This window comes from Mustela nigripes, chromosome 5 (genome assembly GCF_022355385.1).
Source record: "Mustela nigripes isolate SB6536 chromosome 5, MUSNIG.SB6536, whole genome shotgun sequence".
In the NCBI taxonomy this organism is placed as follows: domain Eukaryota; kingdom Metazoa; phylum Chordata; class Mammalia; order Carnivora; family Mustelidae; genus Mustela; species Mustela nigripes.
This window is the reverse complement of record NC_081561.1, coordinates 58552722-58579578: the sequence shown is the minus strand read 5'-3', so window position 1 is coordinate 58579578 and position 26857 is coordinate 58552722. Positions and strand designations below refer to the sequence as shown.

At 37.8% G+C, this 26857-nt stretch overlaps 2 protein-coding genes across 6 annotated transcripts in view; both read right to left on the bottom strand.

Annotated features, from left to right (window-relative positions):
• SUPT3H (SPT3 homolog, SAGA and STAGA complex component) overlaps positions 1–26857 on the bottom strand; it is a 568770-nt gene that overhangs the window by 365767 nt on the left and 176146 nt on the right. The gene's annotated exons all lie outside the window — the stretch shown is intronic.
• Positions 9932–11602, bottom strand: LOC132017273 (aldehyde dehydrogenase, dimeric NADP-preferring-like). Its single transcript, XM_059399068.1, is given in 2 exon segments — positions 9932–11128; positions 11131–11602. Coding segments are annotated over 2 exon segments (1503 nt in total). The 3' UTR covers positions 9932–10097.

Sequence of the window (26857 nt, the reverse complement as noted above, 5' to 3'; positions counted from 1 at the left end):
TTTGTACTTGTCAATTATGTCCTGGCACTTGTTCTGTAAAAAGGATCACTTCATTTGTAACATGTTTGAAAATGATACCTCATGTGTTATCCAACCCTCTTCTAGTTCTAAGAAATTAGTTTTAAATAAACTTAAATCAATTAACCTCACAGACAGTTTTTCTGGTCATAACATATTATATGGGAAATCTCTATGTGATATGCCTCTCTACCCAAACACAAAACAAAGTGCAAACCATACAGAGAAATCAAATTAGGGCAGACATTATGTATAAATACATGAGTAATGGAGAAGGAAATACAAAAGATTACAGATTATGTTTACTAGCTTTATCAAGAACTCACTTAAATTTAATTGAGCTATACATGATTTTAAAAGAAAAAACTTGTTTCAAATAATCACAAATGTGATCACTATAAAACAAATAATTTTGCCATGGCAAGATCAGTTTTTAAAGATTTTTTTTTTTTTTTAATTTGCCAGAGATAGAGAGAGAGAGTACACACAAGCAGGCAGAGAGGCAGGCAGAGGCAGTGAGAGAAGCAGGCTCCCTGCCGAGCAAGGAGCCCAATGTGGGACTCAATCCCAGGACCTTGGGATCATGACCTGAGCTGAAGGCAGCGGCTTAACAAACTGAGCCACCCAGGCGTCCCAAGATCAGTTTTTAGACACACATCTAATGTTTTCACTTAAACAAACCTTTTCTTTTGGGGCACCTATGTGGCTTAGTCAGTTAAGTGTCTGCCTTTGGCTCAGGTCATGATTCCAGGGGCTTGAGATGGAGTCTCGCATCAGGCTACCTGCTCAGTGGGGAGTCTGCATCTCCCTCTGCCCCCGCTGCTCCCCTTGCTTGTAATCACTCTCTATCTCAAATAAATAAAATCTTTAAATAAAAAGATAAACCTTTTCTTCTAATAATTTTGGGCACATATGGCCTTAGGAACTTTATCTCAATTTATTTTTTAAGTAAAGGCGTTAGCTGAAGTTTACCATTAAATGTCTTAAAGTTGAGAGAAGTGCTGTGTTTTTCACAATAATTTGTTCCAAAAGGTGTTAAATTACTAAACATAAAACACATATGTTTAGTAATTTAATAGCATGTCTAAAAGCAAAAGTCCTAAAGTGTTTTTAAAATTCTTAATCATCAATGCTTGCATCACTGGAATAGCTATATTTACATCAGAATAATAATATTGTTGACAATCTATTCTTTCTGGGATGTAAACCATGTAACGACACAAGCGGAAACAGAAAGAATTACAGCCTACAAAATTCTGAGAGAGATGGAGTCTAACCTGAGGAAGCAGCTTCCTTCCTAATTTCAGATGCATAAGAATCCTAAAGGTTAATACCTTGTATGTTGCCTTCTTGGTTACAAATGACAGGTAGCTTTATATCTGATTCATTCATTCATTCAAAGATTATTTACCTCACATCCATTATATGGAGTTATGATTCTGGAATGGTTAGAAACAAAGTAAACATGGTCTCTGCCTACACAAAGATTATAATGAGCTCACAGTAAAAACGATTTTGAAGTTCATTTTCTCCTGCATTTGGGCACATCCCACCTTGCCATTTGCAAACAGACAACTGACACCCAAAGTGAGGAGCACTGGGAAGACAACCTTTTCACTACAAGCAAAATCCCATCTTAACTATGTGACTACTTGACAGCCTATATTGCGCAAACTCCCCTTACTGTATGTGTGAAGCTAGTATTAAAAAAAGACTGGAGGATGACCAATGAGGGAATGTCAAAACAATGGAAAAATAAAAAAGAAAGTTTACAAAACTGTCATCAGGATTAAGGATAACTTGTGCCAAAATACCTGTACAAGGATGCTGAATATATGACTTCCATGAAGGAGGCAGTTTCTGATCTGTAGTTTTGGGCGTGTAATCTTGACCATTTTAGAAAAAAGGAAGACAGGTCTGGGAAGGATGGCACATTAAAATAAGTGTGAAACAAGTGGAAACTAAACTTACTGGGGTGATAAGAATTTGACTAAGTTGGAATTTCCTATAATATATAGGTTGAACTGTAAGTTCATGAATTCTCATGTAAGTTATGAATTTCTTAAGTGAATGAGAACGTTGTTTTTTTAATGAATAAAAGCAAAGGAAGGAAAAAAATCAAAAGACTAAGGGGTAAGACTGAGATTTAAGGGTGACTGTGTTAAGGACATGAACCCCATGGATTAGGGCAAAGGTGCTAGATGCTAGTGTAAGGCATTCTGCTGAGGAAGGAAAAAGTTCCTTTATACATTCATAGGCCATTCTTCCCAGCAATTGTCAATTTTTATTTTTGAAATATACATTATAACAAATAATCATCTGATCGTCAAATACTGTAAAACTGACGCCAAACACAGCATTTTGATCTTACAGTAAGCAATGTATTTGTAATTGCTTAGCATAACCCACATACATTCTAGGAAAAAAAAACAAAAACAAAAACAAACAAACAAAAAAAGTCGCAAAATGCCCAACAGAACACATTCTGTGGCCAATAATGATGCTATCACGCTACATGCCCCTTAAAAAAAAAAAAAAGGCTCATTTTGCATACATAACTTGTTTCCCTCAGCCTGGAGACTAGCAAAACCAAAGGAACCCACATCCTAAGCCACAGAATGGAGCCACCTGGCCTTGTTCTTATCACAGGATGACAAAATTATTTCAATCCCCTAATGTTATGCAGAGATCCTCAACATTTGTATAGTGTTTTTTAACTAACAAAACTGTTGCATCCTTCCTGAGCTGTAGAATGGTCACAAGGTTCAATGTAAACATTTCTTCAGATAACCTTTGCTGCCACATTTAAAGGCACAGAGACTGATTGACATAAATTTCAAATGCTTTCATCCTTTTTCTTTCCCTGTTCTGTTTGCTATTTACATAATTAAATATGATTTCAGAAGTTTCTGGGATCTTTCCTTCTAAAAATGTTTAAATCAATGCCAGCTTTGCACTATTCATCTCTCAATCTAGAGAAAATGTGAACAACTTCATGAGCACAATAAGAAACAAATTTTTTTAATGCTCCAAAATTCCATGACAGTAATTACAGACAAGTATGAGAAAAAAAAAAACCTGTCACATAGAAAAGTACATAGGCCTTCTCTTAAAATACATATATCTTATAATAATAAAAAACTGTTCTTTCAGATTTTTATCATGAAGATTTTTTGAATAACTAACTTGAAGGGTAATTTATAATATTTGTAGTTAAAAAACCTGAGAATTAATCCTAGGACTTTTTAATACCACAAGTTTTACGTTACTAGTGAAAAAGGATGTGGGATTCTGATAATTTAGTTAAACGAGATACATGTGTATAAAATTTAACAGACACCACCACTTATATTGACCTCTACTGATCTGACGAGAGAACATTAATATGTAAATTTTCAATGAAAATGCAATTATCTGAAATTAATGTTTCACCAGAAAAGAAAAAAAGCAGTAGCATTTTTAAAGTATCACTTTACTCAATCCTTGAAGGCACACTATAAATTAGACAAGATGTGGTTATCTTTTCTTTATTGTAAGAGGTTAAATGGCTCGCTTAAAATAATGTGGTTTCTGTGGCCAAATTAGGAACCGTTTTCCTTTAAACTCTCTATTGACAGAATTTCAAAGAGAAAAATGAGATTTACCAAACAATAATAATTTGCCTAAGTATATGTTATGGATGGAACTATGTGTCTCCCCCCAAAAAAGATATGAAGTCCTAAACCCCACTAACTCAGAACGTAATCTTATCTGCAAACAAGGTCCCTGTAGATGTAATTAGTTAAGATGAGGCCATATTGCAGTAGGGTGAACCCCAAATCCGATGTAACCAGAATCCTAATAAAAAGATTAGGACACAAAGATACAGGGAGAATGCCACGTAAAGATGGAAGCAGATGTGATAGGATCCATCTATACTCACTAATCCCAAAGGCTGCCAGTAACTACCACAAGTTATGAGGGGAAAAGGGAAGAGAATCCTCCTCAGAGCCCTCGGAAGGAACCAAGCCTGCTGACACCTTGATTTAGAACTTCTAGCCTCCAGAACTGTGAGACAATATAATACATTTGTTTTAAGCTACTGGGGTTTTGTGGCACTTCGTTGCCAGCCTACAAAACTAATACAGTCTAAATATAGTTTGTGAAACAACAGAAAGTGTTCATTATTTATAAAAGAAGGAAACGATTTTTAAAAACTTAAGGATAAAAAGATAAAGAGGTAAATGACCTGGATCCTGGTCCCAGCTATAAGATATACTTGCTGATTGTGTTTCTGTTGTTATAAAGTGACTTCTCTCTGGGTAATTCAGAGTTGTTGTGAAGACAGCAAGATTCTTATACACCATCCACAAAGTTATTAGATATAATTATCATAATGTTGTAAATCACTCTTATTCCATATATTATCCTAATACTTATAAACTATCTAAAGAATTACATTTGTAATCCCCACAGAACCCATAATAAGGCTAAGGAAAGATTAGACACAAAATATTTGATTTAAATTAAAAATCAATTCACAGCTTTTACATATAGCTTATCCAGCAAACTACACCTAACTCTCTATCTATTTATCTATCTATAGTGGGAAGCAGCTCCTACTATTTTACAACACTATATTGATAGACCCATATTGTTTTGTCTATTTGTATTGTATTTTCTCGATCCTGTAGTAACTTCCAAGTTCATTTTAAACAACATACACACTGAACAGATACACAAGTGGATTTACCATGAAGTTAATGAAGTTAAGCTTCAGGTCTCCTCACTTGTATCAGATCTTGCCCTGGCCCTGGAGAGGTCTAAGATACAGGGTCATATGGTTCTATTTAAAAAATCAACAAAAATAAAGCATCTTCATTAGTCAGTTAAGAAAGCTGTCTTCCCTCCATATGGATTTTCTTCTATCATAGTTCCCTCTTATTGAGTAACTTTGGAGTTACTGCCCAAATAACTCTGAAGAACCCTGCTAAGGGAAGGAAGAGCTGGAGATACATCTTGTTTGGGGCGCATGTGACACATTTAGTTGTTAACAGTCACTTCCTTGTATGGTTATTGCTAGCTGTCGTGGTATAGGAATGGCTTCCAAAAATATTCCTAATTTCCCCTGTATTGACTTACACGTTTTATGCTATGAAGATGCAGAGACGAAGGTCTTATCCTGATATAAACACATTGTACAGGTCCTGGCACCAAAAATATGTAGATAATGAGAAAACATCAATACATACCCTACCACTACTGGGTACCCTGAGGCAGATGGCCCCTACTAGTAAGTGGGGCTCTCTCACTGGGAAAACAGTTAGAAGATCAAAGAAACAAGATGATCAAAGGGGATCAAATCCAACTGGTAAGGAACAGACCTCTCATAAAGCCCTGTGCTAGAGGTCACCATTACTAAATTGGCTGGCATCATTAGCCTCAACTAACTTTCTTCAGAAAGGAGTGTCAGGGAGACTAGCTAGAAACATGCAGATTTAACCATAACCCACAATTTATCTACCTAGTTTCTGAACAGTCAACACTACTGCATTTTAAATAGACTATAAATTTTTAGTTTCTACACAACTCTATCATAAATTTTAGAATTTGTATTTTTTCATTTTTTAAAAAGATATTACTTATTTTAGAGCGAGAGAGAGTGCATGCGTGCATGAATGGGGGCAGGGGGTTGCAGAAGGAAAGAGAATTCCAAGCTGACTTCACACTGAGCATGGAGCCCAAGTGGGGCCCAATCCCATGACCCAGAGATCACAACCTGAGCCAAAATCAAGAGTCACTCAACTGACTGAGCCACCCAGGTGCCCTAGATTTTGATAATTTTTAAAGTATTTTAATTCTTTTATTTGTTTAGCTATTAACAGTAAAATTCATATTTACTTAGTTGCTATTATTTATTTTGTTCATTAGTCTTGCACTTGAATTATTTCATGTTCTGTTGTTTCAGAAATATAAGAGTAAAATACTAATAAAAATAATCAGTTCAGTTATGTCAGCAATTTTCAAAAGACAATTATTAGTCTCAGATTCTTTCTGGAAAGCAGAAATTAGAAGCCATAGTTTAAACACAAACACACACATACACACACACAAACACACATCCCACACACATTCCACCATCACCACCACCAAGATGGTTTGTCCAACATCTTAAAAATTAATTCTATGTTATAAAATAATGTTGAGTCCAAATGATTAGCTTATGTTGTAATCACCAGAGAAATGAAAGAGATCTGGAAAATATCATTTGAAATGTAGGTATCTAAGGGCTATCATAAAGCCTACCATTTAACTTCTCAAATGGTTAAAACCAAGATCATCAACATATCAACAATGTGTTTTTCTTAAACAGCCATTTACACGAGATATAAGTCATTTATGTTCTTTACAATCAAGATACAAACTCACTATATCATTCATTTATTCATTTATTTATTTATTTATTTATTTATAAAAAGATTTTATTTATTTATTTGACAGACAGAGATCACAAGTAAGCAGAGACACAGGCACAGAGAGAGGAGGAAGCAGCCTCCCTACTGAGCAGAGAGCCTGATGAGGGGCTCGATCCCAGGACCCTGGGATCATGACCTGAGCTGAAGGCAGAGGCTTTAACCCACTGAGCCACCCAGGTACCCCACTATATCATTTATTTTGAAAAACTGTTAGAATGAGGCCCGTCTCCAAACAGAGTAGTTAAAAGTTTCTGGAATGTTAAAAGGAACTTTACAAAAAGATAGGTCTATGACAAGTACTCAAAGGAGTAGCAAAACAGTAGGGCTTCGGAGTAGAAGAGAAAACATTTTAAATGCATGACCAAATTTTTTCTTGAAAATTAGTCTAAAATTAGATGACCAAAGTATAAGTACTATGTCTACAGTCTAGAGATGTAAAGATTTTCCATAAAAATGAATCACAACACACATAGATTCTGCAAGCATAGCAAAATCTGAAACTAAAAATATTGTTTTAGCTGGTAAAAACATTTTTTATATGTAAGTGAATTATGGTGAGTTTCCTAACTGCCTGAAATGAATACTGAATTGAAACCAAAAAAAAAAAATCTATAAAATTTGTATGTTTAAATGAGAAGAGTAGAATAAGAAAAGTACAATAAAAAAAATTAATGAATATAGTAAAACTACTCATAGAAGCAAAGGAAGTATAATTTGTAAGAGAATAACGCCTCTGTTATACAGAGAAAAATCTGGATACCCAAAAGGTCTATTCTAGGTCTTGACAGAAGCTCCTTCTATGAAATCTTTAAACCAATCCACAAATTTTCCTGTCTCTGAAATAGGGTAATGTTTAACTGACAAATGATAGTGACCAGAAGGAAGCATTACCTGGAGCTGGCTATAAAAGCCACTCTTGGGCCACAGAAAATAGGAACTCTAGTTCACAGCCATGTTTTAAATTCTGGGTTGACTCTTCCTACTTCAGGAGCCCGGACCTCTATGCAAGGCAATATTTTTTAAGAACAAAAGTCTCTAAAAGGACAGACACCAGAGAAATCTCTCCTCCATTGTCTGAACTCTTATTACGTTTTCCATTCTCTACAATGAAATACAGGTGAACCAAGCCACAATTTTTTAAAGCGCATTTGGAAGTACCACTGAGCTCCATGAAGGCTAGAATTGCGGCTGGTTCCCTCCCCGCCCAAAAGCTACTAACCCTCAACACACACAAAGCCTGTCTTGGTACCTTGATTACAGTTGGCAATCAATAAGCAATTTATGAAGACTTACTACACTATCAAACTCGGGTTTTTCTTTCTTTCCAGCATCACACAAGTAAACACTTTATTTTATGTTACTTTATTCTAGCAGTGTTTTTGAACAATTTAATTCAAATGCCTTTATTACTCAGTAAGACTGTAAGACCAGGGAGGTTAAGGATTATGTCTTTTCTTTTGTCTGTCAGATAGTTTTATTTCTATCTGATTTATTTATTTATTTATTTGCTTATTTATTTCTGTTTTTTTTAATTCAAGTATAGTTTACACACAATATTATATTATTAGTTTCAAGTATGACCAGACTGCATGTAACTCTTCAGAATGTGTTAAAAACATGAAACTACGAAGGGAATGGTACAGTTTGCTTTTAAAGGGGATAGACACGTTACTTTTCTCAACAATACAAAAATAGGCAGGATCTTTGTTCTACAAACTTAGAAATGATCACGTAATCCACCAAAATAACTCTATATTATGTGACTTGCCTATAATTTAATGAGACCCATTTTTTAAATGAAACATTTTACCTAAATAAAAGACAATTCAACAAAGCAAGTGGGAAAAGAACTACCTATTATAAAGCCCTGTGCTGGAGGCTGTAGATATAAAGATCAGTAAGATACGGTTCCCAACCTGAAGGTGTTCACAAACTACATGAGGATCTACATGAGGAGTTGCCCAGGCAGTTCAAAGGATAAATCTAGCAAGCCCAAGCCCAGTCCCTGGATGCTCATTCTCTGAGAATCAGGAGACTTGTTCATAGCAGTAAATGATATATGAATTATTTTTATTACAAGAATAATGATCTGCTTATCATGATCAAATAAGAGGAAACTGTGGGCAGAAGAGGAGATTTCCCTTAACTGTAAGATTAACCTGACAACCTAGGCAGTAAAAGGGTAGGGAGTTTTCAAAAGACTATCTTCATTCAAGATCTTTAGGTTGTAAACTGAAAATTCCACTCTTATTTTGATACTTTTTTAAAAAATTTATTTGACAGACAGATCACAAGTAGGCAGAGAGGCAGGCAGAGAGGGAGAGAGGAGGAAGCAGGCTCACCGCTGAGCAGAGAGCCCGATACGGGTCTTGATTCCAGGGCCCTGAGATCACAACCCAAGCTGAAGGCAGAGGCCTTAACCCACTGAGCCACCCAGGCGCCCCTCTTATTTTGATACTTAACTGAAAGTAGACTATAGGACTAGTGATGCTCAAGGTTTTTCGCTGACCTATGAAATTACAGAATTATGCTGGAAGAGAAGTGGGAGAGATGAGGTGATTATATATCTTACAGATAATGATCAACACAGAACTTTTGAGCACTAGCGCCTGTATTTCCAATCCTTCTGGGTGAACTACGGACGTAAGTGAAAACAATAAGCTCTGTGTTGCATTACTAGTGATTCAAAGTAATAATGTCACCAAAGCCAAAGCTCAAGTTAGTACAATTCATTTCACTCCTTATTGCTTTGTTGTTGGTAATTGTCAAAGAACATGCACTAAAATACCGCACCTTACTTAGCATGTGTTACCTAAACCTAGCCATGAATAGAGCCATTTAAAATAAACTTTTATCTAATATAGTACATAAATGTCACATAGATAAAGCGATAAGCATTATCAACCACCAGTAACTATGTTAAGTTCCTATGTTTCAAAAAAAAAAAAAAAAAGCCCTACTGAATATAAAAACGAAAAAACTAAATTATTGGCTATCAATTAAGACTGCATTTGGTTCCAAGTAACAAAAAGCTTAACTAACAGTGGCTTAAATATGTGCAGGGTAATTTTTCTCACTTAAAAGGACTGTAGATAGGCAGCCGTTAGGATGGGTTTAGCTGCTAATCAGCCACAACCAAGGAACATGATCTTTTGGCCTTCACAGTGCTATTTTTCATCCTCATGCTTGTTACCTAGGAGTCAGAGGATAACTGCCACATTTTCCCAATTAGATCAACATTCAAATCAAAGAAAAGGGTGATGTAGCACCAGTCACTTTGTGACTCTTATCAAGATAAGCAAAGCCCTATAGCACACTTCTACTTACTTTTCATTAGCTAGAAGGCAATTACCTACCTACCTCTAACTACTAGGGAGATTGAAAAAGTAAATAGAGTTGATCCTCATAATTCATGATTTTTGTATTTCTGAATTTATCTACTCATTAAAATTTATTTGTAATACCAAAGGCAATATTTGCAGTATTTTCATAATTATTCATAAATGTGTGCAGAGGGGCAAAAAATAAGAGCTGGAGATACATGAATTCTCAGCTAAGGTATAACAGGGTGACAATCTGCCTTTTTTTTTTTTTTTTCTGGCTGGTGAACTTTTATTGGTCTCTCTATGTCCAGCAAAGGGGCAGGGACCTAGGGAAGGGAAGCCCGGGGCCCAGAAGGAAATGGGGACATGCACTGATCACAGAGGAGCAAGTGGCGGGGGGCTCCAGGAGCAATCCTCCTAGGGCTGGACAGAGGGGCAGCGGTGTAGCCATGCCCATCTTGGCCATGCTCGGGGGGGGGTACCTGGCTTTGAGGGACTCATCATTCAGTAGAGGCCTCACCAGGCAGGAGCGGTGGTGGGAGAAGGTCTCAAAGCTCTTCTTGCCATGGTAGGACCCCATGCCACTATTCCCCACACCCCCGTAAGGCAGGGAGTGCACAGAGATGTGGACGATGACGTCATTGGCCGTCACCCCACCACTTGATGTCTCTGCAATCACCTTCTTAACCACCTTGTCGTTTAGAGAGAACACGTAGAGTGCCAGGGGTTTCTCGCGTTGGTTGATGAACTGGATGGCCTCCTCCAGGCTGCGCACACACATGATGGGCATCACCGGCCCAAAGATCTCCTCCTGCATCACTGGAGACTGGGGGTCCACATCTATGAGGATGGTGGGGGCTATGTATCGGGTGGCCGTGTCCCCCGTGCCTCCATAGGCGACTTTCTGGCCCTCCATCAAGCCCATCACCCTCTGGAAATGCCGGGAGTTGATGATCCTTCCGTAGTCACGGGACTTCTTGGCGTCCTCCCCATAGAACTCTTTCAGGGACTTTTTCAGCTTCTCCACAATTTGATTCTGGATGGAGGGGTCACAGAGGATGTAGTCGGGGCCCACACAGGTCTGGCCGCTGTTCATGAATTTCCCCCAGGCGATGCGTCTGCAGGCAATGTCCAGGTCACAGTCCTTGTCTACATAGCAGGGGTTCTTCCCCCCCAGCTCCAGCATGACGGGGGTCAAGTGCTTGGCCGCTGCCATCATGATGTTCTTCCCCACGGCGGCGTTCCCAGTGTACAGAATATGGTCAAATCTTTCCTTGAGCACCTCTGTGGTCTCGGGAATGCCCCCAGTGATCACCGGGTACAGGTCCCTGCCAGGTACTGAGGGACGATGGTGGCCAGCAGGTTCGCCATGTTCTCACTCAGCTCCGAGGGCTTGGTGACCACTGCATTCCCTGCAGCAATGGCGCCCACCATGGGCTGGATGGTGACGGTGAAGGGGTAGTTCCAGGTGCCGATGATGAGGACCACGCCCAGGGGCTCGGAGTGGATGTAACACTCGTCCTGCTGGGTCTGGAGACTCTTCTCCACGGGCTCATCTGCAGCCCACTCGGGGAGCTTCTTGATCATGTACTCAATCTCTTCTAGGACATAAACCATCTCCTCGTAGTAGGCATTCCATTCATTCTTCTGGAGGTCTACAGTCAGCGCGCCCACGATGTCCTTCTCGTGCTCCTTGATCATGCGCCGCAGCGCCTCCAGCTGCTGGATCCAGAACTGCAGCGGGCGGGTCTTGCCCAAGTTGAAGGTGGCTCTGGCCCGCTGCTCGACCTCGCTTATTTTGCTCATGGTGCCTCTGACACAGCCTTTCCTAGTGTCTTGAGACTCTGGAATGAGCCACCGCTGAGAGGGGAAGCATTTAAGGGACAATCTGCCTTCTTGATTCAACTCTCCTACAGAGGTGACCAGAAGATGAAGACTGTAGGGAGCACAGCAATGTAGGGCAAGAAGTTCCTACTCTAGGGCTAGCTGTATGCGGTTTGAATCTCAACTCTGATGTTGCAAAGACAACAAAAGCAAGCATAAACAACTGGGTCGACATCAAACTAAAAAGCTTCAGCAGAGCAAAGGAAGTCAACAAAAAAATAAAAAGGAAACCTAATGAAAAACCTATTGAGAAAATACTTGCAAATCATATATTTGATAAGGAGTTAATATCCAAAATATATAAAGAACTCCAACAACTCAAGAGCAAAAAACCAAGCAATCTAGTAAAAATATGGGTAAAGGATCTAAAGAGGCATTTTGGGGGGCACCTATGTGGTACAGTTGGTTAAGTGTCTCTCGGTTTTGACTCAGGTTGGGATCAGGGTTATGAGATCAAGTCCCACATGAGCCTCCACACTCAGCATGGGGTCTGCTTGAGATTCTCTCTCCTTCTCCCTCCACCTCTCCTGTTTGTGCTCTCTTTTTCTCTCTTGTCTAAATTAAATAAATAAATCTTTTTAAAAAATAAAGAGATATTTTTCCAAAGAAGACATAGAGATGGCCAACAGGTACATGTAAAGATATGCAACATCATGAATTACCAGGGAAATGCAATCAAATCACAATGATATATCAGATCACATCAGTTAGGATGGTTAGTATCAAAAAGACAAAAAGTACCAAATGTTGGAGAGGATGCGGAAAAAAGGGTAGGACTCTATTATAGCATTGGTAGGAATGTAAATTGGTGTAGTCACTATGGAAAACAGTATGGAGGTTCTTCAAAAAAATTAAAAATAGATCTACCATATGATCCAGCTATTCCACTTCTGGGTATTTACCCAAAGAAAATGAAAACACTAATTTGAAAAGAAACATGCTCCCCTATATGAACTGTAGCATTATTTACACTAGCCAAGATGTGGAAACAACGTAAGTGTCCATCAATGGATGAACAGATAAAGAGTACTATTCAGCCACAAAAATAAAGGAAATCTTGCCATTTGTGATGGCATGGATGGACACTGAGGGCATTATGTTAAGTGAAATAAATCAGAGACAGAAAGACAAATACCATGTGATTTCACTTATATGTGAAACCTAAAAAAACAAACAAAACTTACAGATTTGGAGAACAGTGGTTATCATAAGGGAAAGGCATTGAGGGGTGGACAAAAGGCTGAACACCTTGGACAGAGGGTAATTAGACTTACCAAGGTGATCGTTTTGTTGTGTATATGAATATCTGTAAAATACATAATAATTACAATACTTATACCTGAAACTAACATAGTGTTAAATACCAATTTACCTCAATTGAAAAATGTGGCCTAACATATAAAATTGGAATGCCAGAAGGAGAAGAAATAAGTCACATACTGAGGGAAAATACTTATAGCATACCTACTAAAGACTTATATTTGAAATATATAAAGGAATTTCATAACTCAATGATAAAAAGACCAAAAAAGCAAAAACCAAAATAAAACAAAAAGCAAAAACCAAAATAAAACAAAAAGCAATTAAAAACTGAGCAAAGGATTTGAATAGGTACTTCACCTAAGAACCTATCAAAAGGCTAAAAGCCCATGAAATGATACACATCTTCATTTGCCATCAGGGAAAAACAAATTAAAACCACACTTATGTACTGTTACATCCTACTAGAAGAGCTAAAATCTAAAAGGCAAAATAACAACCACTGCCAAAGATGTGAAGTAACCAGAACTTACTAAGTGCTGGTGAAGACATAAAGTTGTATAAGCACTTTGGAAAACACGTTGGCCATTTTTTTTATACAGTTAAATGCACCAAGCAATTCCACTCTTAGGTATTTACCCAATAGGGTAGCCAAATCATTAAGAAAAAAAAAAAAAAAGTCTTAAATTTCACATCAGGATCCCTAAAAGGAGACAACCATGTAGTTTAAGATTACTCTTGGACAGGATTCTCCAAAAACGGTTAAAAGCCTTGAATGGGTAGGCACTGTAGGCAATAGAAAACCTAGCTAGCCAAAGCCATTACTTCCCTTTTATCAGAACTCAATGCTATGGCAAGATCAAGGAAGGACGACAACAAAAGTGTATTCCAAAGTCTGACACTCTCCTGGAATTTCTCTTAGAACTTTAATTCTCGCTTCAGTGTTCTCAATGAGCTCACTAAATGGTAACAAAAGATCTATCTTTCCTGTGAAGCTGCTAGAATCCTTTTACTCCATTGAAGTGACTGGGATACAGTCAGTTAAGAAACTATTTAAGGGTCAGTGTTAATATTGTGGCCAACAAAAGGGGTGGAGGGAAGGCCTAGTGGATTTTTTTTTTCCTGACCTTTTCTGTCTTTGATCATGTGCTAAATTAGCTGCTTTATATATATTTTTTTTAAAGATTTATTTATTTATTTGACAGAGAGAAATCACAAGTAGATGGAGAGGCAGGCAGAGAGAGAGAGAGAGAGAGAGGGAAGCAGGCTCCCTGCCAAGCAGAGAGCCCGATGCGGGACTCGATCCCAGGACCCTGAGATCATGACCTGAGCAGAAGGCAGCGGCTTAACCCACTGAGCCACCCAGGCGCCCAGCTGCTTTATATTTTTAAAGTCTTGATCCATCTGCATCTTTTGGTCAGACTCAACATTTAGGACTTGAGGGATTTGGGCATTCAATTAAAAATCCAAAGAAGGAAGAGACTGGTGATTTTGGCTGATTTTTTCGCTTTCTGGCTGGAATAAGGAAAACGAAGATGATGATGAAAACACTGAAAGAAATATTTACTGAACTTTTGATGAAACATGGCAATAGTCTGACTCAGGTCTTGACTCTGACACTGGCTGTTAAAGTTCACTTCTCACATCATATGAAACCGTATCTGTGATCACAGTATTAACAACATCTTTTGATTTCAGTGTGCAATTAGAGTACTTACTTGTGCTCCTCAAGAAACTATTGCTTTCTGGGGCGCCTGGGTGGCTCAGTGGGTTAAGCCACTGCCTTCGGCTCAGGTCATGATCTCAGCGTCCTGGGATCGAGTCCCGCATCAGGCTCTCTGCTCAGCAGGAAGTCTGCTTCCTCCTCTCTCTCTGCCTGCCTCTCTGCCTACTTGTGATCTCTCTCTGTCAAATAAATAAATAAAATCTTTAAAAAAAAAAATAAAGGGGCGCCTGGGTGGCTCAGTGGGTTAAGCGCTGCCTTCGGCTCAGGTCATGATCTCAGAGTCCTGGGATCGAGTCCCGCATCGGGCTCTCTGCTCGGCAGGGAGCCTGCTTCCCTCTCTCTCTCTCTCTGCCTGCCTCTCCATCTACTTGTGATTTCTCTCTGTCAAATAAATAAATAAAATCTTTTAAAAAAAAAAAATAAAGAAACTATTGCTTTCTAAAGTTTCTATAATTTATGCCAGGGAATATTTCTTTATAGCTGAAATTATTAATCATAATCATAATTGACCATAATTATTATCATAATCATAATCAGCATAATTAACGACCTGAAAAATTTTAGCCCCTTGTTTCTCAAACTGCAACAGAGGCACTTCTATCCCCAAAGATGACAGAAAGCCATAAGATAAAAATAGCATATCTCAATGGGCATCAGGTTTACTTCATATTACATTATTTACAAAGAACTGTTTTAAGCCAGATTTAGTGAGGTATAATTCCTATACAGTAAAATTCACCCTTTTTGAACGTATTGAGTTTTTTTGTTTTAATTTTAAAATATTTATTTATTTGACAGACAGAGATCACAAGCAGGCAGAAAGGCAGGCAGAGAGAGAGAGGAGGAAGCAGGCTCCCTGCTGAGCAGAGAGCCCGATGTGAGGCTAGATCCCAGGACCCTGAGAGATCATGACCTGAGCCGAAGGCAGAGGCTTAACCCACTGAGACACCCAGATGCCCCTGAATGTATTGAGTTTGGACAAATGAATACAGATGTGTAAATAGAACCACGATCAAGATAGAGATCATCTCCATCACTCTCAGAGTTTCTCCGAGCCCTTTTTTCTTTAAAGATTTATTTATTGGGGCAACTGGGTGCCTCAGTCAGTTAAGTGGCTGCCTTCAGCTTAAGTCATGATCCCAGGATCCTGGGATGGAGTCCTGCATCAGGCTGAGCAGGGGAGCCTGCTTCTCCCACTGCCTGCCATTCCCCCACTTGTGCTCTGCCAAATAAATAAAATCTTTTTTAAAAAGATTGATTTATTTGAGAGAGAGAGAAAACATAAGAGGAGGGGAGGGGCAAAGGGAATGAGAATCTCAAGCACACACCCCACTGAGGGCAGAGCCTGACATGGGTTCAGTCCCACAACTCTGAGATCATGACCTGAGTCGAAACCAAGGGTTAGTCGCTTAACCAACTGAGCTACCTACCCAAGCACCCCTCTTTGAGCCCTTTACAGACACTCCTGCCCCTCAACTCTGCCAACTACTGATCTGTTCTCTATTCCTGGTTTTGCCTTTTCCAGAATGCCATCATAATAATGGATTCCTGCTCTGTGTATTCTTTTATGGCTGAGTTTTCTCATGTGGCATAATTCTTTGAGATATATTCATGCTGCTATGTTTATCAATAATTTGTTGCTATTTACTACTGGCTAGGATTCCACTGTATACATGTGCCATAAGCTGTTTATTCATTTACCAGCTGATGAACATTCAGATTATTTTCAGTTTTGAGTCACTGTGACGAAGCTGTTATAAACACTTCCGTCTGCTGCTATGCTATCCACATGTCTCACTTGCTTAATGTTCTTTGGGACTCTGTTCTAAATGTCATCTAATCAGAAAGCCCTTCTCTGCCTACTGCATTTGACCAGGCACTTTCCACCACTCTCCAGGCCCCCAATTCCTGTTTCATTTCTTCAAAGTGCTTATTAGTATTACCTTCATTTACATTACACATTTTATAAGAAAGATATATAGAGATTGTATTAGCATTCTCCAGAGAGACAATAAGATATATCTTTAAGAGTAAATAGGATATATTTACATAATTTTAGAGCTGAAATCTAAACTCATTCATTTATTGATGGAGGAAAATTAAAGCCAAGACAGTAATGTAATTTGGTCTCATATTAAAGCCCATTACTCTTTTTATTACTCAAATGTGATCTAATTCTAGAAATAACTACTATGCTACTATTATACATAAAGCAAGCAAAACAATTATTTCTAGAAAAATAAAAAACATTTCAAATTATAAGATTTATTTTAAATTATGTGAAATTATATGGAAAATGGAATTTATAATTAAACTGCTGAAAAGACTCCCTGAAGACTGACTTATTCAATAAATATTGTTGAACCAACAATATTGGCCATGAACCAAATATAGGTGGCACTAAATGCTACCTTATTTCAAATCAGAGCTACTTGTTAAATAAACATTTATTGGGGCACCTGGGTGGCTCAGTTGGTTAAGCCTCTGACTTCCGATAAGGTCATGATCTCAGGATCCTGGGATCAAGTCTCACCTTAGGCTCCACGCAAAGCATGGGGTCAGGTTGTCCCTCTGCCCCCCATTCATGCTCTCTTTCTCTCAAATAAATAAAATCTTTAAAAACAAATAAACAAACACTTTTTGAGTGTTTATACCAAAAGAACTATGTCAAACAGGGTTCAGAGGTTAAAAAAAAAAATTACTGTATTCTGTCCCTGTCTTGAAATCACTTATAATTTAATATTGGAGCCAGAGTCTTTAAACATTTCACATAACCACAATCTCACATGTCTGAAAGAAGTGAGAAAAGAGGGTTTTCCACTAGTAGTATAAATATCCAAATTAGAAGGTGCTTTAGATAAAGTGGGGGGAAAAAACCATGGGATTTGAGGAAAGAGACCAGAATCTGTTCTATCAGCAATCTCTGGGCAAACCCTCCTTGAAACAGTAAGATGTTGGATTTCAGTAGTTCTTCACTCTGAATGTTGATCAGAAACTTTATAAAACTGTGCCATGCATGGAAACCAATTCAAAACTACCCAAACAAATGATCCAAGGAAATGTGTGGACAAGTTCTTCAGATTGTTCTGCTATGATTCCCTCATCAGTGATCTCAGTGATCTAAGGTTGTTTCTAACAAGCTCATTCTGTGAAATGCAGTGTTAATACTTTCTAGTTGGGGGCGCCTGGGTGACTCAGTGGGTTAAAGCCTCTGCCTTCGGCTCAGGTCATGGTCCCAGGGTCCTGGGATCGAGTCCCGCATCTGGCTCTCTGCTCACCACGGAGTCTGCTTCCCTTCCTCTCTCTCTCTGCCTGCCTCTCTGCCTACTTGTGATCTCTGACTGTCAAATAAATAAATAGAAATCTTAAAAAAAAAATACTTTCTAGTCAGAACAAGAATATATCTAAAATCTCTTTCTCCCTTTAATAGGAAAGACTTTTATAGGAAAGAAGAAAGAACTGCAAAGTACATGAAAAGTAACAAAAATCAGTTAAAAAGGATAAGCTGCTTGCAATGGAATTTATTTTTAATTTACAAAGTTAAACTACAAGCCAGTATACAAAGAAGATGTGAAACGAAATTATTGACTTTGAGTCTGGCGACTCAAAATAGACCCACAATGCACAGCCCCAGGAGGTGGGAATAGGAAACCAGACCCTGCAGCTTGCTTTCTCCCTCCTATCTTTCAGCATGGGAAGTTAACAGTTGCTTCACTTTCACTTAGGAAAGGCTACGGTTTGAAAAGCAACTCATGATAGGCTTTTAGGTAGGAAATTTACTTTTTTAAAGGATATACCAGCAATACTTCCATTAGTTACAGAGATATAATTATTGTTCCTGGGATTGATGGAAGAAGGAAAATAGCATTTTTAAAAGTAATCCTACCCTGGGTACAAATGTGAGCCTAGCTGAATTAAGGGCAATGGAGGACTTTAGGTGGTACTTTGTGTTTCCTTGAATTTTTCTGGATTAGAACAAGATCGTAGTATATGAAAATTTCCTCAGTCTCCCTATGTAGAGCATTTCCCTTCTCTTTTCTACAGGAAAACCTTTCTGCCCTTTCCAGCCAAATGAAATGTTTATGTTCGTTGACTGTTGACTAAGTCCACAAATCCCTTGTAGGCAAAATGAGTTCAGGGAAACTGTGTTTAAGGGATCTAAAATACATCTGTACAGTTTATCATAATCTTTACTATAGATTTTATTACATCATCACTACCTTATAAAAGGTGTATTTAAACAGCATCACTACAAGGAAAACTGGTATCTTGGTAAGTTTTCATTTTGTTTTCCTTTAAAATAATGATCTATAGTTCTCAGTTGGTTCTGCATTCAGAATGTGAATATGATTTTCTTTCACTTAACTTGGATCCTACAATTACTTTCATTTTCATACGGCCTAACAATTCACAGCATCTCTATAGTTGTCATCTCTGACTGGTAACATAAGAATGCTGCCTTAACTTCTGCTAAATTTTTTTTTCTCCAAAATGCAATAGACGATCATGTGAAATAATTCTAAGATCTCATGAGTCCAATAGTCATTAAGATTAATTTTAAAGTTAAGACATTTCTTTGAGGAATCTGGAAAAGAATATGGAATCTAGAATCTTACATCTTGGTGTGACTTACTAAGTGCCAGGATCATGGGCAAGTCAATGAAGCCCTCCAAGATAGTAACAGCTGTTCAACAAGTTGATGATAGGATCAAGAGGACATTCTGTACCTACATAGCTATATAAATAGTTTAATATTACACCAGTTAACTGCTGGTATCTTTAAACTTATGTTTCAAAGTAAATCTATAAGAGCCTCTGTCTCTGGCCAATAAAGATTATCAATAATAGGCTCTTACAGATTTGCTTCAAATCTCAAAGGTACCCAAATAAGCCCACCCGGGTCACATGTGAATGGACTGATTATGAATCCTGACTACTCCAGCAGAACAGTTTATGTCTATAAAAACCATTTAAATTTCTAAAAAGTATTCATTTTCTGTACCTATATTAGTTTTAAACATCAGCTTTAAGATAACGAAAACTAAGAAATTGTAATTAATCTTAGGGCTCTAATTTATTAGGAGAAATGTACAGAGAGAGGCAAAGGAAAAAAACACTTCTCTGATGTTCTTTGCTAAAATGAATACCTTATTTAACATGTTATAAAATGTGTATGTATTTACACCTTTAATTTTGCTTTTTCTGTTTTATAACACAAACAGGACAAAAATACACTTAAGAAATATTTGCTAGAAATAAAAGCAATACCAACATTGAATAAATGTAAACAAATATGGTAAGCACGCCTACACAGAAATCAGCACACTCTATTTTTAATCAAAACCCCAAACCACCATGGCATTTTTACAGCTTATAACTGAAGAGGACCTTTCAAACCAATGCCCCCAACTTGAACAGTGAATCACTTCAAGATTGATAAAAGTAAGATCACAATCTAATGTAAGACCAATACCTAGCTGCTAAAAATGTAGACAACTCTTTGAAATCAACGCCTCCAGGGTAAGGCATTCACAAAAATTCCACTTGCTTTTTAAAGTGTTAAGATGAGATTCCAACAGAAATGGTTTATTTATTTTCTTATTTCTGTTATGCTCAAGATATTATCCTTAAGTTACCCTGTATATATTTGTACCATTCTTCTTCATCTCATATTTTAAACTCCTTGAAGCTGGGGGTCACAACTTTCTTATGATTAGCAATGGATCCAACATATTTCAAGAAAGAAAAAAAAGTCTTTACATAAAAGAACATTTAGCAGTGAAGCAAATATACTGGCAATCCTTCAACAAAGATAGAAGCAATCTAAAATTATAAATGAAACAAAAAATTTCTTTATCAAAAACTTCTTGGCCCAATGATGTGATGGGAGAAAGATATACACAAAGCATACAGATATCCAGTAAACATAAACAAATACTAAGACATCCTGAGGCCACATAATGAAGAATTCTATGGGTAAATTCTTTGTGGTTTTCTTAGAAAAACATTGTTTAATACCTATTTACAAAAATAGAACTGCTCTTAATTCTCATTTTTTCACATATGTTTAAATTTATGGTTACTACTAGAAATATTATTGTAACTCTACATAAACTTAAATAAAACATTTTCAACTATTTTCAGCACAAATTGAGTACCAAAGTCAGATGTATTAACATTATATTTTCACAATTATAAACACAGTTAAGGTAAGACTCACCAACTAATAAAGCAGATAATGCAGTATTCAGTACTTACCCAGGCACTACGCTAAGATCTTTATAATCTCATTTAATATACAAAACAGTATAGTAAGTACCCTATTCTATAGAAATTATCTACTTTTTTCATCACCACATAACTGTAGGATCCAGATTCAATCAAATCAGTCCTACCTGATTTCAGAGCTGAGCTCTTACCACTATTTAAAAAATAAAAAAAAAAAAAAAGAGGCTATTTTTCATTATATCACTATCATGGGTATCTGTCGCCTGTGGTACACATAGATTTTTTATTTTTTTATTTTTTTTTTAAAGATTTTATTTATTTATTTGACAGAGAGATCACAAGTCGGCAGAGAGTCAGTCAGAGAGAGAGAGAGAAAAGCAGGCTCCCGCTGAGCAAAGAGCCCGATGCGGGGCTCGATCCCAGGACACTGAGATCATGACCTGAGCCAAAGGCAGCGGCTTAATCCACTGAGCCACCCAGGCGCCCCAGATTTTTTATTATTTTTAATGGTTCCAACAACTGTAAAACATACTTCCTCAACTGGGCTTGGAATCGTAGTAGGCTGGAAAAAACCTTTGTCAGCACAGAACAAAAAAAGATTACAAATGTAATTCAGAAGTCCTAGAGGTAGATATTTTCAAGACATTGATGGTCCTGAGTAAAATGCAGCTTAGCCGTCTCCTTTTTGGAGGACAACATCTCTGATATACTACTTGCATACCCAAAATTACTTCAATCACAGCCTTAATCATGTTGCACTGTCACTATCTACTTTGTTTTACTTCCCGCACTGCCTTCCACCCTTTTATCTTTGTGCCCTGCATACCCATACAATTTACTAGATAATAGAACACGTTTATCATATTATGACTCCAATGGTTAGAATGGGGATGGGACTGGATAATTCCTGTATCAAGGGATAAATTGGGTCCATTAGATTTTATTCTAGATCAGCAACTTGGTTTCAGTGTCAAAAGGGAATGAATAAGTCTGGAAGAGCTTCTAGGCACAGTCCTTCCTTGCTCAGGTACTGGATAGAGATTCAGAGTTTTAATCTGGGTTCCACCATGAACTTTCTAGTGAGTGACTCTGGGCAAGATTACCCATTTCTCTATCTGCAGGTTTATCAATACACAGTAAGTATATGAGGACATATTATAGTTACAAAGTAAGAGTTTAATGTATGTTAGATTTTGCTTTTCTCTAAACAAATAGAATAAGAAATTAAATTTTTTACATCTCTGGTACTTAGTTCCTCCTACATAATAAGGGCATACAAGTATATTATTTCAAAAAGTTGGACCCTTTTCTTGCTAATCTATAATGTATGCTCAAAATCTAAGAAGATATAGACCATTAGCATTTTAAGATTAATCACCTGGCATATAAAGGGAGACAAATAAGCAGAAAACTGAGAAATCATGAACATCAACTTCCAGAACAGTGTGAAATAACTCCTTAAATCGGCTTTCACTTTTAGGAGCTATAAATCAAAACAGTACCTTTGCAAAATAAAAGAACAACATATGAATAGTTTATAATATCAGGCTCTATCTAAAATGAACATATACAAAAATGGTTTTTACATTATATTTTACCTTTCTTGTGTTCTGAAACAATTACATTTTCCAAATGTTTTGATGAACTAAGTTTTGAAAATATGGATATTTTAGAATACTGAGTTAGGCACAGTATAAGGATAAGTGGTTGCTAGGAACTGTGAAAAAGGGAAGGAGGAAGGGTGAAGGATGAATAGGTAGAGCACAGGGGATATTTTGGACTGCGAAACTATTCCAAATAACACTTTAATGGTGGACTCATGTTGTCTGTTTGTCAAAACCCATAAAATGTGTACTGCTCATCAATGTAACAAGTGTAACAGAGTGATATAAAATGCTAACAAAAGGAGAAAGGAAAGGAAGAGGTACATGTGAACTTTCTGTACTTCCCACTCATTTTTCTGTAAACGTAAAACAGCTCAAAAAAATAAAATCCATTAATTAACAACAACAATAAAAAGTTTTGGAAATGATAGTTTACAAGACTGTAAACATAATCAATGCCACCAAACTGTATACTTAAAAGTGGTTAAAATGGCAAATTTTATCTTCTATATATTTTACTCCAATAAAAAGGGTCGTAGATGCTCCTTGTTTTATAAGAAAATAATTCTGTGGTTCTAGAAACAAAAAAGGCTGACTGATAATCAATCAATCCAATGTAGAAATCAATGAAAATCTTCATGGAAGAAGTTTTCACTAAAAAATACTCCATTGTAGCAAGAACATTTAATTTTATTTATAAGTGCTTTCATGTTAAAAAAAAAAAAAACAGTACCTTGAGAGACGTGGTTTTGGCAAGATGGAAAGCCCCGCAGCTCTTAGGTCTTCTTCTCTCACAACTAAAAATCTCTAGCAAAAATTTGTATGGAATCAGGAGAGACCCCGAATCGCTAAGGAAATGTTGAAAAACAAAAATAAAATTGGGGGCATCACGTTACCTGATTTCAAAATTTATTACAAAGCTGTGATCATAGACCAGTGGAACAGACATAAAAACAGACACACAGACCAGACACATAGACCAGTGGAACAGAATAGAGAGCCCAGATATGGAACCTCAACTCTCTGGCCAATTAATCTTCGAAAAATAGGAAAAAATATCCAGTGGAAAAAAGACAGTCTCCAATAAATGGTGCTGGGAAAACTGGACAGCTATATGTATAAGAATGAAACTCGACCATTCACTTCCACCGTACACAAAGATAAACTCAAAATGGATAAAAGACCTCAACGTGAGACAAGAATCCATCAGAATCCTAGAGGAGAACATAGGCAGTAATCTCTTCGATATCAGCCACAGCAACTTCTTTCAAGATATGTCTCCAAAGGCAAAGGAAACAAAAGTGAAAGTAAACTTTTGGGACTTCATCAAAATCAAAAGCTTCTGCACAGCCAACGAAACAGTCAAAAAAACAAAGAGGCAACCCACGGAATGGGAGAAGTTATTTGCAAATGACAGTACAGACAAAAGGTTGATATTGAGGATCTATAATGAACTCCTCAAACTCAACACACACAAAACAGACAATCATATAAAAAAATGGGCAGAAGATATGAACAGGCACTTCTCCAATCAAGACATACAAATGGCTATCAGACACATGAAAAAATGTTCATCATCACTAGCCCTCAGGGAGATTCAAATTAAAACCACATTGAGATATCACCTTATACCAGTTAGAATGGCCAAAATTAACAAGACAGGAAACAACATGTGTTGGAGGGGATGTGGAGAAAGGGGAGCCCTCTTACACTGTTGGTGGGAATGCAAGTTGGTGCAGCCTCTTTGGAGAATAGTGTGGAGATTCCTCAAGAAATTAAAAATAGAACTTCCTTATGATCCTGCAATTGCACTCCTGGGTATTTACCCCAAAGATACAGAGGTCGTGAAAAGAAGGGCCATCTGTACCCCCAATGTTTATAGCAGCAATGGCCACGGTCGCCAAACTGTGGAAAGAACCAAGATGCCCTTCAATGGACGAATGGATAAGGAAGATGTGGGCCATATACACTATGGAGTATTATGCCTCCATCAGAAAGGATGAATATTCAACTTTTGTAGCAACATGGACGGGACTCAAAGAGATTATGCTGAGTGAAATAGGTCAAGCAGAGAGAGTCAATTATCATATGGTTTCACTTATTTGTGGAGCATAACAAATAGCATGGAGGACATGGGGAGTTAGAGAGTAGAAGGGAGTTGGGGGAAATTGGAAGGGGAGGTGAATCATGAGAGACTATGGACTCTGAAAAACAATCTGAGGGGTTTGAAGTGGAGGGCAGGGGTGGGAGGTTGGGGTACCAGGTGGTGGGTATTATAGAGGGCACGGATTGCATGGAGCACTGGGTGTGGTGAAAAAATAATGAATACTGTTATGCTGAAAATAAATAAATAATTTTTTTTTTTAAAAAAGGAAGAAAAAAAAATCCCTAGCTATGACGTGACAAAGAAACACAGGAAGTTTCTAAAAGAAGGACAAAGACTGGATACCTATGAAACTCACAGCCTGGGGAACAGCATGACAGAGAGCACCCAGGACCTCCTACCTCCTTACTGCCTCCTATAGACACCAGCCAGCGTACTGCAGAAGACTCTGTGAAACCACCAATAGGCAGAAACCAAAAAAAGCTCCAAGAAAACCTTGTTCCCTACTAATCACAGGCAAGGAAAAGAGTGAAGAAGACATTTTTTGGCAATAATCGTCCCACTCCAGGCAATCATCTGTAGAAAAACTTCATTGTCCCCTTCACACAGGTCAAATAAGAAGTTACATTTCTACCCCCAAATCTCCACCCTACTTTATCCCTGCACACACATAAAAAGACAATCTAATTCCCCCACAGTTAGCAAATCAGACAGTTTGGCAGGCTGATTTTCCATTTCCCACCAGAGAGAACTAAAAGAATTCCTCTGATGGGATTATTGTCAGTGGGCAAAAAGAGATCATTTTACATTCCCCTATGTTGCTCATTCTCCTTCACTGCTCCAATTCCCCCACCAAAGTAGCATCTGCAGAGTATGGCAAAAAGTTGAGCCACCACCTCTACTCAATAGTAATAAGATTTATTAAGAATCTTAAGCAGTCTATTCATCTGTTGATGGACATCTGGGCTCTTACCATGTTTCAGCTACTATGGAGATTGCTTACTATAAATATTGGAGTGCATGTGCCCCTTGTGGTGTGTATACACACACACACACACACACACACATACATACACATACACATAATGGAATATTACTCACCCATCAAAAAGAATGAAATCTTGCATTTGCAATGGCCTGGATGAAACTAGAAGGTAATGCTAAGCTAAATAAGTCAGTCAGAGAAAGACAAATACCTTATGATTGCACTCATATGTGGAATTTAAGGAATAAAACACATGAACATAGGGGAAGGGAAAAAAAAAATAAGATAAAAACAGAGAAGGAGACAAACCATAATAGACTCTTAAATATAGGAAACAAACTGGGGGTTGCTGGAGGGGAGGTGGGTGAGGGAATAAGGTAACTGGAGGGCACTTGATGGAATAAGCATTGAGTGTTATATGCAACTGATGAATCACTGAAATCTACCTCTGAAACTAGTAATATACTAATGAATAAACTGAATTTAAATTTTAAAAAGTAGTCTGAAAGAGAGCTAGTCACCACTCATGCAAAACCAATGAGACTGACCAAGATAATAGAAGTGGGAACTAGTCCCCACTCCACCGTCCCCCTTACTTGAACATCACTGGGGCCAAACAGGGACCTGAATCTCCAGGTACCTACACAGCAGTGCCAACCGGGGCTAATCAACACTCCCAATTCCCCACATCCCTGGTGTCAGCAGGGCCCAGGGGGAAGTAGACTACCAGTCTTCCTTAATGAGGCCAAAGGAGGTGATGTGATACAGAGCTGGATATCACTCCCTTCCCATTATCGCTCCCTGGTAGCAAAAGGTTCAGCAGGAAATTGAAACTACAACCCAAATCCCCAAGACAGGATGGTGAATATCCAACCTTCCCATCTGCAGCAAAGCAGTAGGAGTGTCCTTCTTTTGCTGTAATTGTTCTGGAGTAATACTGGAGATAGGAAGGGGACCTAGTGGGTTTCTAAGCAAACATACTCATCCAAGCCTCATGTTACATTTCAATGTGGGGGCCTGGCTGACTTAAAAAAGTCTTTAATAGGATCTAGAGTCTCATAATACCCAGAAAATAATAATTAAAAAATACAGCCATACCAAGAATGAAGAAATCAGAATATGCATGAGAAATAACAGCCACCAAAGGTCAAATCTAAGATGAATCAGGTGTTAGAACTGTCCAACAAGGATTTTAAAGCATCCATCACACATGCTTCCACAAGCTATTATAATTTTTTTAAATTTTATTTATTTATCAGACAGAGAGAGG